This window comes from Myotis daubentonii, chromosome 13 (genome assembly GCF_963259705.1).
Source record: "Myotis daubentonii chromosome 13, mMyoDau2.1, whole genome shotgun sequence".
NCBI classification, from domain to species: Eukaryota; Metazoa; Chordata; class Mammalia; order Chiroptera; family Vespertilionidae; genus Myotis; species Myotis daubentonii.
The window spans coordinates 42,591,550-42,606,355 of NC_081852.1; the positions used below are offsets into that span (position 1 = coordinate 42,591,550).

Genomic DNA, 14,806 nt, shown 5'->3' on the forward strand with positions numbered 1-14,806 from the left:
GGCAGATGGCCCAGAGTTCAGACTTCCCCGCTCCCATCACCCCCATGGGTTCCACCCTGCAGGTTGCTGTGCCTTCTCCTGCACTGAGCAGCTGAGGCTCGTCCAGCCCTGCCCTCACGTTGTCCCGGCCCGTGCTCAGCATGTCCCTGCTCCATCATTTCTCAGGTCTTCTTGCTCTGCAGGGTCCCGCTGAGGGAAGCCCTGCTCCAGCCCCTGCACCTCTGACCCTACTCCTTTTCCCACCTGGGGAACCGTTCACACCCTCAGTTCAACTCTCTTTAGCATCTTCATCCTCCCACTTTCGTTTATATTTGAACAGCCCCAGGCCCTGGTCTCGAAGTAAACCCCTGGGCTGGAGGGCTGCAGGGCAAAGGTTCCAGGGCGCCCCCCCCCCCCCCCCCCGCGCCAAATAGAACAGACTGTTAAGTATTCATCTTTGTTCCTCTGCTGTGAGCCTCTCCTCTCTGGTTTTGCAGCACTAGCCGGTCCTCTCTCCACGGTCTCTCTTCTCTGCTGGCTCTTGTCTTCTTCACTCCCCATGAAACGGTGAAGCCACCTCAAAACAAAGCACTTCCCGCCCTAGCTGGTTTGGCTCAGTGGATAGAGTGTCGGCCTGTGGACTGAAAGGTCCCAGGTTCGATTCCGGTCAGGGGCACATGCATGGGTTGTGGGTTCCATCCCCAGGATGTGCCGGGGGCAGCCGATCAATGGTTCTCTCATAATTGATGTTTCTATCTCTCTCTCTCTCCCTCTCCCTTCCTCTCTGAAATCAATACAAATATTTAAAAAAAACACAAAAACAAAAAACCACAAAGCACCTCCCTTCCAGCTTTCCTGTCTGGAGGCGACCCCATCGCTCAGGGGCAACACCTGGTGTTATCTCTACTTTCCCTATTGTTTATCCCGATGATGCCGACAGACTCTTTTCCTTTAAGGTGTCTGTGCCCCTGCTTGAAGGCAGTCTCCATGCCCCTTCGACAGCTCTTCCTGCATCGCTCCTGCTGGGAGGATTCCTGCACTCCTGCTGCTGTGCCCACCTCCAGTCTGCACAGTAGGGCTTCTAGACCCATCTTGCACTTTTGTCTCATGTTTGCTAGAGCCCTCCTCTGCTCAGAAAACGTCAGTGGCTCCCTCTGTCCCCATCTCATAAATTAAAGTCACTGCTTACCTTCCAGAACCTCCAGCGCCCACCCTAATAGGTGACCTTATCTCTCAGTGCACCCTAATATAGCCACACAAATGGAACCCTCCCCGGGCCCAGCTCAAGAGCCCCTGCCCCTCCCTGAGTCCTTCTCTGACACCCACAGGGACATGGCCTTTCCCTCTCTGGGACTCTCCCCTCTCCCTCTCACCGTGATCCCGGAGCAGGTGTGCAAAGAGTGTATGGGCAATGCCTCACACCCAGTGTTCAGGTCTCAGGACGAGGAGTGCCTTAGTTCACAAAGCCCTGAGCCCTCCTAGGAAATGAAGAGTCAGTACCAGAAAATAGCAGGCCAGCTCCTCTCCTGTGTTGTAGTGTGTGTGTGTGTGTGTGTGTGTGTGTGTGTGTGTGTGTGAGTGTGTGTGTGTGTGTGTGTGAGAGAGAGAGCGAGAGAGAGAGAGATGTTGTTCTTTGACACTAGACCAGTGGTTCTCAACCCTACTTGCATATAGAATCACCTCAGAAGCTTAAAAAAATATTGGTGCCACCCTGACAGGTAGTTCAGTGGTTAGAGAATCAGACCCTGCACAGAAGAGTCTCAGGTTCAATTTCCAGTCAAGGGCACAGACCTTGCAGGATTGCAGGTGCAATCCCTGACCCCTACCTGGGAGTGTGTGGGAGACAACTGATTGATGGGTCTCTCTCTTATCAATGTACCTTTCTCTCCCTCTCTCTCTCCCTTCTTCCTTTCCCCCCTTCCACTCTCTCTAAAAATCAATGGAAAAAATATCCTCAGGTGACAATTAAACAAAAATAAAATAAAAAACAATATTTTTATTATCTACTGGTGCCAAGCAAATGCTCCTCTTTCAATCACATCAGACTCCCCAGGGGTGTGGAGGAGCCTAACTAAATTCTAAGTCTCCTGAAGACAGAAATTGTACCTTCCACTCCCTTCGCATCCCCCTTCAGTGCTTATATCCCAGTGGACTGGCTCAGGAGTGCTTGCTAGCTGGTTGCAATACGGTTCTGTAGCCATTGTTTTTTAAAATTTCAGAAAGGAAATGTTATTACAAATTCCTCAGTAACACATTCATGATCTGAATGAATGGGATAATTATTCAGGCTAATTACTTGAAGTATGTTAGTGAGCCATAAAGACCATAGGGGAAGAGGTGATGAACAGGAGGTGATAATGCGAATCAATCAAGTTTGCTAATTACCAGCAGCTCTGGGGAAGGCTGGGTGAAGCAGAAATTGAAATAATCGGTGCAGGAATCTCAATGATATGTATTCTCCCTGCCCCCAGTTAGCAATAATAATTAAGGCTGGGCGAAATCTTACACAGTTCACACACATCACAGAGCCTCTGCTAGCAGGGGCAATTCAACAATTTGGGGATTACAAGACCCCTTCCTCCTTCTCCTCTTCCTTCCTGCCTCCCTCCCACAGCAGCCCCCGCAGGCACGGGGATGGCACATCCACCCAAGGCGGACAGGTCTCGAGTTTCTCAGGCTCAACAGGACAACCACAATGCCTTAATGCTTAGAGCCAGAGGAAGGGTGTGTGCATGTGAGCGTGAGCGTGAGCATGTGTGTGTGTGGGGGGGGGGGGGGCAATGCATGTTCAAATGTCAAATTCTCAACTCTGCGACAAACGGGGTAGCCTTGGGCAGGTCCATTCCCTCACCTGCAAAATGAGTGTGGTAATGGCACCTTTCACATGAACTTGTGAGGATTAAACAAGAGACTCTACATAACATGCTAAGAACAGTACACAGAAAATGCTGCCAATCATGCCTAGCCATTATTTCTCTCTAGTTTTCACACTATGTTTAAAGTGACATTTCAATGAACACCTTTTAACGTTAGGAATTTGGAATACTTGTAAGTTGGCTATGGGCACCTGAAAAATTCCAAGACCTCTCACTGCACCCCCAGCTGCAGGTTTTTCTCTCGGCCACTCGTCTATCCACACTTTCATTCAACAAATACTTATTGTGTGACTCCGTACCATGGGTTATGTTGGGTGCTGGGTTATGTTGGGTGTTGGGCTGTTAGGTGCTGGAGGTGAACAACCTCTGTCCTCGATGAGTTTAGAATGGGGCAGCCCAATAAACCAGCATTATGGTTTGTGAGACAAGCTACGACAGGTATGACAGTTCTCTTATCATTTCCAAGATAGCTGCATCTGGTTTGAGATAACTTGAACTGTAGAGAGGTGTCATGTAGAAAACTTGTTTCGAACTGCGGAGGCCCAGTCCTCATTTCTATATCTTACTGTGAATTTGGGTAATTTATAAAAGGTCTGAGCCTCAGATTGCATGTCCATATAGTGGGTATATGGAAATGCACATTACAGTAGGGTCATGAACATACCCTCTTCGACGAGGGCAAAAGTGGCCCCTGCCCTGGGCTTAGCTCTCAAGAGGCATGGTCTTCAGAGCTAAAGGAACATGCCCACCTAGAGCTTGACCAGCTTCTAGACCTCACACCAGGAGCCCAGAATCCTGGGATTCCCTGTCCAAACAGCCCCTGAGTCCACTTCCAGGAAATGCAAGGACCTCTGCCCTGGATCCATCCTCCCGGGGCAAGACAGCACACCTGGGCCGTCCACTTCCACTGCAGGGGCAGCCAAGCAATGTCTATTTGCAAGGCAGGAGTGAAGGGTGCTCTGGCGTGTGGGCTGATGGGTCACCCTGGGTGCTCCTGAGATGGGACTGGGGCTGGGAGGAGGAGAGGGCAGCTGTGGGTTGGTGTCTAGCTCTCTCCATATTGCCACCTGCCAGAGCAGCACTTTGAGACGTTCTCAATTGGCTCCTCACCTTCCAGGGCATTCTGACGGTGCACTTATCAAGGTAAAAGGATAGGACCTACTTTGTTTTACACACTGTGGGCTTGACTTATGCCTCTTGTGGACATTTAGTGTATAGGCTTCCATCTGTATGAGGGAGGCTGGCCGAAAAGTCCAGAAGGAAATAACATTAGGCAAGCTAGCACTGCGCCTGGCGCACAGTGGGTGCCCACAGCATAACAGCTGTTATTACTCCTGTTAATAATAACTCCTCACACGTCACCCAACTCAAAGGCTGTTAGGTCATTTCCTGAGGTTCCTACCTTTTCCCCTGGAGTGACCGATATCCTCCAGACGCAGTGGGAATAAGAAGGGTAGCCGTTTGGAAAGCCAGGTGCAGAGAAGTTCCCCGTTGTGTCCTGCAGAGTCTCCCCACATGCTGCACAAGCAAAAGGACAAACAGGATTCAGGCACTCACACACACACACTCTCCGCCTCAGAGCGCCCTCTACAGGGCTGCCGAGCAGACACACCCCTTTACTAGCCACAGCCTTCAGAACGCATTGGCAAGAAGTGTGCCAGGCCCACTGGCATCTTCCCGGCTAATAAAAGTGAAAATAGAGTCTGGGCACTAAAAAGGAACACCCCAGGAATACCTCTGAGGCTCTCAGGATTGAGTATGCCTAGAGCTGGGTTTAAATCTCAGCTCTCGAGCAGGATGTGTGGTGGTAGCCTTAGTTTTCTTATCTGTTAAATGGGTGTGACCTGTCCAAAAGGTTAATGAACTCATCCGCATTAAATGAACTGGATTAGCTCGATGCTTGGCACATGGTGAGTGCTCCCCACACAGCAGCCTTGCAATTGCCAATAACAATGTCTGGCAGAAAGGATATGAAAGCCCAAGTAGGTAACACAAAAAGAAAAAAAGCTTTGAAACTCCTATCAGCTATTAGCTTCAACCTTGCCTCTTCTTTTCCTGCTTCCCACTTCCAAATGAGCTACCAAATAGTCAAGAAAACAGGGGAAAAAAATGACCAGAGGCCCGGGAAGTAGGAACACTCTACAAGAGGCCATGCTGGTCTTGAATGTGTCAGGGCTGCTGGGCCATGAGTCTAAAGCAGCCGTGGGCAAACTATGGCCTGTGGGCCGGATCCGGCCCGTTTGAAATGAATAAAACTAAAAAAAAAAAAAAAAAAGACCGTACCCTTTTATGTAATGATGTTTACTTTGAATTTATATTAGTTCACACAAACACTCCATCCATGCTTTTGTTCCGGCCCTCCGGTCCAGTTTAAGAACCCATTGTGGCCCTCCAGTCAAAAAGTTTGCCCACCCCTGGTTTAGACTCTAAAGCCTACTCCTTATGTATGTGAAAATATTTCCCTAATTTGTCCTCATACCTGGATGAGGAAGCTTGGACGCTGCAGGTTTCATATTTCCTGACTCCCCGGGGCTCAGACCCCAAAGACATAGCCACTGGGTTGCTGGGGGCCCCTGCTCTTATGGGGCCACCCCCAAAACGTGGGAAAGAAGTTCCTTCTGCACATTTTCCTGAGTGCAATTCAGACTCTGCATAGCAACCACTCTCGCTTTCAGCTACGACTTGAAACTCCTGGGAGCTGCCGTCTTTGGAGCTGCAGGAAGGGGTAGCTGGAGAGCGGCCCATCCTCACCTCAGGAAGTCCTGGATAGCGGGGCTTCCATATCATGTTACCGAACAACTGCCAGGCATCACGAGGATTATGCCTGGCAGTCACCACCCCCGAGGGCTCCATGGAAATTATTTCAGAATAATCATCAACATTCTGCGGGAACAGATACGTTACTGTATGGCTCCACGGTATTTACCAGCTGCCTCGAATCCTTTTGGGAAGTAAGAGGCATATACATTATAACTAAATAAATACGATGGCATTTCCCAGGGAATGCTATAAGGTTTCTCGTTCAATCCAGCAGGGATACATGATATGTGTGTCCTGTACTGCAGCCCTAATGCACCCCCAGATGACTAATAGCGGGCTGAACATATTTCCTAGAGGTTCATGATGGAGCAAAGCCCCCGTGACCCCGCTGCTTAGGGCGATGTGATAACCCAGATATTCTAGGATGGCCCCTATTTCAAATAGTCTGTCCCATGATCAACTGTGTGCCTGGTCTTAGGGGTTGAAAATGGTTACTGGACCTGTTGGTAATGGAGTTTCCTTTTTCCACCCCAAAAAGCTGCAATGCATTGTCCCATCAGTGTAAAAACGTGGCTGTGGTAGCCAATGCTTTGCATTCAAGTTCAGCAGTTTAAAGGGGTTGGTGTGAGGTCACCCCCCCCCCCCACCCAAGGCAGCAGGGGGTTTGATGATGCTGAAGTCAAGGGGACAAAAGGCAAACAAGAGGGCAAGTTCAAGGGGAGCAGGCTTCTGAACTGGCAGAGAAGTGGGCATCTGCTATGAACCCAGTGTACTGCCCAGACTTCAATGGCAGACTGCGGGCCACTGGCCAGCACCTGGACGGCTAGAAGAGCCCCAAGACCACAGCAATGACCTCATTTACAGCACTGAGGCCCCTCCACCTCCCAGGATTTGGGGAGCTGACTCCCTCCTTCCAAAAGCATTCTCCTTCATGCTTGGTCTTCCTGCAACACCATTGCCTCTTGTTTTGCCAAAACACACCCTTTACTCCCATAGAAAGGAGAGGCGCCTTTGCCGTTACAGGGTGCACTGTGGTCCTACGATGCCTCCTTCCTCTTCTGAACATTAGGCTTTGCCAGAGCTCTGCAGCGTCCCACAAGTTGTGGGCTCCAGGCCTACTCTTCACCTCGCTGCGGGCAACCACCTCACCATCTGGGCTTTCTATACCACCCCACACCTTCTAACAGCAGCACATTAGGAATCACAGCTGCCAGAGGTCGTCCCTCCAAGTTCCCCAAGTTGTTTTCCCAGCCAAGGAGAATGTTTGCAAAGGGCAGTGGAGTCGTGCTTGGGGACGCTCTGGGGGTCCTGGGACTCCCAGGGCTCAGTTACCTGGGCACTTGTACAGCTTCCTGGCTTGAGCGATGTCTCCCTGACTGAGCCGCACGCGCTGGCCAATGGTTGGCCTGACGCCACTGTCATCTCGGCGGGGGAGGATGGTGTCTAAGAAAACCCCTCTGCAGGAGGAACAGAAAGCGAGAGAAGGAGAAAGAAAAGTCAGGGCTGTCAGGGACCGCGCTGGGATTTACAGTCTTCATTTCCTTGCCCATGACCCCATCGACATTCCTCCTCCCTGCGCAGCTCTCGTGCTGGCATTTGAGCATTCCATTTCATCAGCTGCCTGCTCCCTTTCCAATGGGAAAATGACTGCCAAGTTTAAAAATATGCCCTAGCCCAGTGGCCTAAGGGCTTCCCTTACTGATGTTTATTGAGCATTTCCACCAAGCGCTTTACAGGTTCAGGCCCCAGGGCCACCACGCTGCAAACCTGCAGGGAGCACCATTCAGAGAGATGACGATGTGAGTGGTGCCCCCCTGGAGCTGTGCAATGGGCAGTGCTGAGCATGGACAAGTCTTGGAGAGGCTGCAGAGAGCTCATGGGAACCTGTACAATATGAGACTGCCAGGGGCTGGTCAGGAAGTGCTAGATGAGCCGGTAAAAATGGGGACTGGAATTTGGGGACTCGCTGGCAAGAGGGGTAATCAAATAGAAAGTGAGATGAATGAATGCAGAGAACTAGGGGTGCCCAAGAGAGCCCGGACCTAGGCATTTCTATGTAAGGCCTGGCTCTGCCACCCGAGTGAGCTCGGACAAGTCCCCTCCCCTCTCTGAGCCTCAGTTTACTTCTCTGAATAATAAGAGATTGGCCTAGGGCAGTGATGGCGAACCTTTTGAGCTCGGCATGTCAGCATTTTGAAAAACCCTAACTTAACTCTGGTGCTGTGTCACATATAAAAATTTTTTGATATTTGCAACCATAGTAAAACAAAGACTTATATTTTTGGTATTTATTTTATATATTTAAATGCCATTTAACAAAGAAAAATCAACCAAAAAAATGAGTTCGCAGGTCACCTCTGGCACGTGTGTCATAGGTTCGCCATCACTGGCCTAGATGGTCTCAGCCATTCCTTTTAACATTAATGTCTTCTTCTACTCCCATGGAAATAAAGTCTAAAATGACCAAAACAGACAAGTGGATGCCAGAATACCAGGATGCCCAGCTGAGGACAGGCCCTACGCACACCTTCATGCTTCGGGTATGGTGTGCCCCCTGCCTGAGCCCTCCCCCTCCCCACCCCTACCCCATCCCCACCCCAGCACATCCTGAGCCGCCAGCAAGGTGGGGGGTGCTGGAAGATGTTTACAACAAGAGACGTTCCCTGTGTAAACCACTGTAGTAATGCCTCCCCCCCCTTTATGTAGGACAACTCTTAGCATTGGCATTCTGCTAAACTAAGAAAGGGTTTGGCAGATGCCTTAGGGCCGTGGTTGGCAAACTGCGGCTCGGGAGCCACATGCGGCTCTTTGGCCCCTTGAGTGTGGCTCTTCCTAAGCCTTAGGAGTACCCTAATTAAGTTAATAACAATGTACCTACCTATATAGTTTAAGTTTAAAAAATTTGGCTCTCAAAAGAAATTTCAATCGTTGTACTGTTGATATTTGGCTCTGTTGACTAATGAGTTTGCCGACCACTGCCTTAGGGAATAAAACTGTCCACTCAGAATTCTCCAAAGACAACACTGTACCAGAGAACTGTCTCCTTATCTCCTGGACCCTCGCCCCACACGTCCTCCAAAGACACCACTACCCACAGCCCCGGTCCAACCAAGGGGAGGGAGGGAGCTGCAATAAACTCAAGAGAGTAAAGTTGGAAGAAGACAGCTCAGGCGTCAAGACACACGAAGACTGGGTTTCCCATCAGCAGAAATAGCATTTGCCTCCCAGATGAGTAAATGCTCTTTGGACCATTTTCTGCTCTTTTACCGGGGACATGTGAGCAGAAGTAATGACAGGGAGTTAAGGAGTGGGAAACGTTTGACAAAAAGTGGGCAGGAAAGTCCACCAGTAAGGATGCCACTGATAGCCCTAGCTGGTTTTGCTCAGTGGATAGAGCGTCAGCCTGTGGACTGAAGGGCCCCAGGTTCGATTCTGGTCAAGGGCACATGCCTGGGTTGTGAGCTCGATCCCCAGTAGGAGGCGTGCACGAGGCAACCAATCAATGATTCTCTCTCATCATTGATGTTTCTATCTCTTTCTCTCTCTCTTTCCCTTCCTCCCTGAAATCAATTAAAAAAAAAAAGATTTTAGAAAAAAGGATGGCATTGATAAACATCCCACTGAACAAAGGAGCTTTCTGAAGATCCATGCAGAAAACCGCAGGCAGGGCAAGGCAGGCATCTACTTGCTGTGAAATAGATTTGCCAGAGCCACTGTGAACGCTGGGGCAGAGATGAGAAGGTAGTTGTGGCTGACTGTTAAAATAATGAATTATGCCTCCCGATATCCACATCCCTTTGCAACATGAAGTTGCCACTCCCCATATTTAGAGGTAGTATCTAGGTTTCCATCACTTGAATCTGGGCCGGCTCTGTCACTTGCTCCAGCCAATAAAATGTGACAGAAGTGATGTCATGTGAGTTCTGCCAGCTTGTCCTTAAGGAATTCTAAGCTCCCAAGGAGTGGAAAGGCCAGTAGCCTCTCGGAGGATCAGAGATCAGAGTGAAGGATGCTTGGGTGTTGGGCCCTGGGTGGCCAGCAGGTTTGGGAAATGGAGCAGGGACCAGTTGGGCCACACCACATCAGCCCCAGGGGCTGCAGGCTGCCAAGTGGAGACAAAGCACTGATTTCATGAGGGAACCAGTGTCAAGTTGGCCCAAGTGAGAAGCTGGTCACTTGGGTCTTGTTTCTGTAGCTGTCATAACTCTTTGTATTGCTCTATAATTTATCTATTATCTATTATTATATATTTATCCTCGTACAGATGGGTGAAGGACGGACAGATATGGCCTCATTCATTGCCATATGGAAATCTGAGGCTTCCTCCGCCGGGTTTGGAAACTGAGGTTTTGAGGGACCTCCTCTGGGGGCAGGGAGCACTTCTATATACAGAATAGTGGGATGGCCTAGACGCCAGGACAGTATTGAAAATATTTAGCACCTGGTTCAGCACAACACTAACTCATCAAAACAGATCCTGCCAACGCCGCCCGTAAATAACGGGTCCGGCTGTACTTGGGGATCTCAGCTACCATCGTGTGTGACCACCAGCCAGGAGACCTGGATCTTTGTTCTCACGCCAACCCCAGCGACCTGCGTGCCCTCGAGCTGGCTGGAGCCTCACCTTCTTCACCTCTGAAATGAAGCCATGATTTAGCACCCTCCCTCCCAGCTCTGACACCATCTAGCTTCCAATAGACCTAGCCTCCTCGAGGAGAACTGGGAAACGCCTCTGTGCCTACTTCAAGGTCAGGCTTTAGAACAGCGGTCGCCAACCTTTCAGACCTCACGGACCACCGGTTGGTGGCTGCTGCTTTAGAAGACCCCCCAACCCACTGCAAATGTGACACAGAGCCTCTCGGTTATCAGGGCAGCCGGCCTCTCGATCATGTCCCTTTTCCAGTTTGCTGCTTGTGACACTAGGCATGATGGAACACCCACTTCACAATGGGATTCAGTCTTATTAGCAGGAGCCTGATTAGATTTTATTTCACTGCAGCCCAGAGGCCACTGTATTTCAAGGACAGACACACCAACCGTGCGAGGAGCATGCGGAGACCCGCTCTCTGCAGACCTCCAGTAATCCGACCCAAGCCTGCGGCAGGCACAATAAAACAGACGAGGCGAAGCACAGGTTCCGACCTTGAGAAGGTGTTCCGGGCGTAGTGCATGATGCTGTCAAAGTCGTACGTCTCTCCGAGAGAGCTCACTTCCCCAGCTTCCATTTTTAAGAAATTATACTCCTGACCTGTGACACAACACTCTGTTAAGGCCCTTGAAAAGCAAGGCAGGCACCTGAAAGGAGGCAGAGGGGGGAAGGGGGGCCCATAGCGACTTCCGGAAGCTCTGTCAGCCCGAGCAGTCAAATAACCCCCTTGGTGGTGGTTCTTGTAGCTGCTTTTAAGATTGGAAATTTGAAACTTAGAGTAAGCCCTACATCCTCCCAACCCCACTACCCAACACCTCTCCCCAAATGCCACTCCAAACTCTTACACTAAGTTTGCAGACAGGCTAGTTATCAACCTGATTGGGGTGGGAGGGGGAACTCTGCTCTCGCTACTGAAGGAACAAAAGAAAACAAGTCAGAGTTCAGTGCAATCCCAAACAGTTCACGATTCAGACTCTCGAAAACATTTTTCAAGCAACCATATTCTTCAACCAGATACTTTCACGGCTAATGTGAATGAACTTCTATATAAAATTATTTAACACGAGAAGGTATTTTTTCAAATCTAGACACTTTACCTGCCTTGGGGCAGAATGTTTCTGGGCAGAAATATTATTTTTATTTGTACTCATGTCCCAATTGTATTTCAGTTTCAAAAGGATGGGTTGCCTATGTCAGCAAAAATGACTCTTAGAAAAGCAACCAGAACTCTTTTTTTGGCTTTAGCTTTGATTCAGCAACAGTGTTGCGGTCGGTTCTGTTCCTTTAAGGAAACGGATTTAGATTTCATTGACATTTACAACATGGAAAGTCATTTTGCTTCCGCTCTAACCTACAAACTATAACAGGTGACCTCCCAGGAAAGGCTACACAGGGACAGTGGCAGGCTGGTGGCAAAAGCCCACACAGTGGAGTCCCTGCCTTCGTATTTAGAAATGAGCTCTGGTCAGCTCCCAGCAAACCCTCTCTCCTTCACTCCTGCCTGACCCCAGGGATGTTACCTTCCTGGCCTTTAACTCCCAGACTCCACGCAGGCGCCTTACCTGGCTGGATGTTTTCTCTGATGATGGTGACATGCTGGTCTCTGTCTGGCCGGGTGTGTTCGTGCCAGAACCCAACCACATGGCCCAGCTCGTGCGCCACAATGCCAAACTTGTCACAGTTTTTCCCAATGGATATGGCTTGTGGGCCTCCTCCTCGGCGCCCAACATAGGAGCAACAGCTGGACAGTGCAGAAAGACCCAAATCAGCAGGTCAGGGAACAGCAAGGGTGTAATGTGTGCGTGTGTGCGGTGTCTAAAAGAAACACAGTTTCAGAGCTGAACGTTCTCTCATTGTGCAACTTTCCTCCCAATACAGAAATAACCTCCAAAAGTTCTTGACCTTTCTGGTGCTCATGGATCCTCTTGAAAATTCACGGGCTCTCTCCCTGGAATTAAGCACATACACTCCCCCACCATTCCACTCTGAGTCTTGGCTGGACCATCACTGATGATGAGGAAAAGAGATGGGAAAGGAGGCAGCTGCATTTCTGTAAAGATGCATCTTGGTACTGTTATCAGAGAGCCTTAGGGATGACTCTCCTTCTGGTCACAATTATTTTTTCAAGTAACATTTATCATTATTCCTAACATAGAAAGGTATAAAACAAAAAATTAAAATAGCCATTACCTCACCATGAAGATTATATATATACTAGAGGCCTGGTGCACGGATTCATGTACTGGTGGGGTCCCTCGGCCTGACCTGCAGGGATCAGGCTGAAACCGGCTCTCCAACATCCCCTGAGGAGTCCCAGATTGCGAGAGGGTTCAGGGCAGGCAGAGCGACCCCACCGGTGCACGATCAGGGCTGGGGAGGGACCGAGGGAGGGCTCCAGGGCATGTCCAGCCCGTCTCGCCCAGTCCTGATCAGCTGGACCCCAGCAGCAAGCTAACCTACTGGTCAGAGCATCTTCCCCCTGGTGGTCAGTGCACATCATAGCAACTGGTCAAATGTTTGAACAAATGGTCGGACACTTAGCATATTAGGCTTTTATTAAATAGGATATATATATAGTAAGTCAAAGATCTATCCTTGATATATATTCCTATGCAACGTTGGCTAATTTTTAAAAACAAAACCCCTTATCGTAGCTGGTGTTGCTCAGTGGATAGAGCATCAGTCTGCAGACTGAGGGGTCTCGGGTTCGATTCCAGTCAAGGACGCATGCCCGGGTTGTGGGCTTGATCCCCAGTGGGGGTTGTGCAGGAGGCAGCCGATCAGTGATTCTCTCTCATCATAGATGTTTCTCTCTCTTTCCCTCTCCCTTCCTCTCTGAAATCATTAAAAAATATTTTTAGAAAAACAAGAACAAAAAATGCATGTTGAATTGTGCAGATGATGCTTCTTTAGCATCTACTGAGATATGAATATGGCTTCTTTCCTTTGCCCTATCAGTATGGTGAATCATGAAAACAGGTTTCCTAATGCTGAACTAGCCTTGCATTCCTCAGATACACCTTCTTGGTAGCCCACTCTTCTATTGTCATACTGCTGTATACTTTGTGCTCACATTTTAGTTAGGATTTGGCATGGCCATTTTTGTCAGAGTCTTTAATTTTCTCTTTTTGGGTACTATCTTTGTCACAATGCTTTGATAGTTCCTTAAAAGTAATTTGGAAAGAACTGTTCTTCTTTTTCTATGCTCCAAAAAGCTTAAATAGTACCAGAATAATCTGTTTCTTGAAGGTTTCAAAGAATTCATCTGTAAAATTCTACATTTGGTGCTTTGAGGGAGTGTTTTCCCTCAATTTTTCAATTTCTTTCTAACTTACTCTTTGAGAGAGAGAGAGAGAGAGAAGATTTGTTGTTCTAATTATTTACACACTCATGGTTGATTCCTGTATGTGCCCTGACTGAGGATTGAACCTGCAACCGTGGTATATGGTTGCCCTGTCCCCCGGCCCGTGATCGGAGAACCGGGGCCACCTTTGCCTGCCCCCCCGACCGGTGATCAGAGAAGCCGGGTGGGGCAGGAAAGAGGCGGGGGGCTGGCAGCCGCCTCTTCCCTCCCCCCCCCCCACACCAGTGATCAGTGATCGGAGAAGCCGGGCAGGGCAGGGAAGAGGTGCTGCCAGCAGCTGCCTCTTCCCTGCCCCTCCCGCCACCCCGGCCGGTGTTCGGAGAAGTACCTGTATTTTTTTTTTCAAAGTACCTGTATTTTTAATAATTTCTTGACATGGTAAAAGAATTTTACATTACGATCCAAGGGTGGTGGGGTGAGAAAACGGAGCAGCACAACAATCCAACAAACAAAAGGGGAAACAGAATGCATGGAGGAAGGGATTTGAAGGGTGGGTAGGGGCATTGCCCAACTAAAATGCAATTGGTTTTTTATTGAGAACTATTCATGGGAAGATAGCATCCTGACTCCTTCTCTATACAGCATATTGGGAGTAAAAATGATGCATCTAGGTGGAAATATGATTAGGGGTTGGAAGACAGATAGGGAAAGAAGAAGTCAGAAATAGACACTGAGAGAGTCACTGGCTGGCTGACTGGCTGCAAATACTGACTCTCCAGTAGTGATAGAATAAAAAAGTGGGGGATATCTCTGGAAGATTCAAGAGATGGGGGCAACTCTTCTATGGTTTTGACTTGCCCAGCAGATTTCCACATACACACGTGTACACGCCTATGTTTGCATGCACACACATATACACATAACTGATTGCCCTCCCTGGAAGCACAGAAGAAGAAGAAGGAGCCGCCAGAAGAAGAAGCCGTCCACCTCTGGTCCAGGCCCCAGCGCCTGTGGCTGGCTGCAGCCCAGGAGACGGACAAGCCACCCTCTGAGGTCCCAGGCTGCAGCCACCCAGAGAAGTTGCCACCCTGTGGTCCAGGGCGCCAGCGCCTGTGGCCAGGGAAATAGGTTCCCTCTTCTCCTACTGCAGTCATTACTTCAATATTCCCCTTCTGAATTTCTCTCCTGCGCTGCAACCCAACTCCACTTTTCATCGGAAGGATACGGAACAGAGAGCAG

General features: G+C 49.3%; 1 protein-coding gene across 1 annotated transcript in view; it reads right to left on the minus strand.

Moving 5' to 3' along the window:
- TLL2 (tolloid like 2) overlaps nt 1-14,806 on the minus strand; it is a 97,202-nt gene that overhangs the window by 29,711 nt on the left and 52,685 nt on the right. The window contains exons 6-9 of the mRNA XM_059660937.1: nt 11,826-12,004; nt 10,758-10,863; nt 6,948-7,072; nt 4,258-4,373 (exon numbers count right to left, since the gene is read on the minus strand). Coding sequence (XP_059516920.1) covers nt 4,258-4,373; nt 6,948-7,072; nt 10,758-10,863; nt 11,826-12,004 — 526 coding nt within the window. The remainder of the gene's footprint in view (nt 1-4,257; nt 4,374-6,947; nt 7,073-10,757; nt 10,864-11,825; nt 12,005-14,806) is intronic.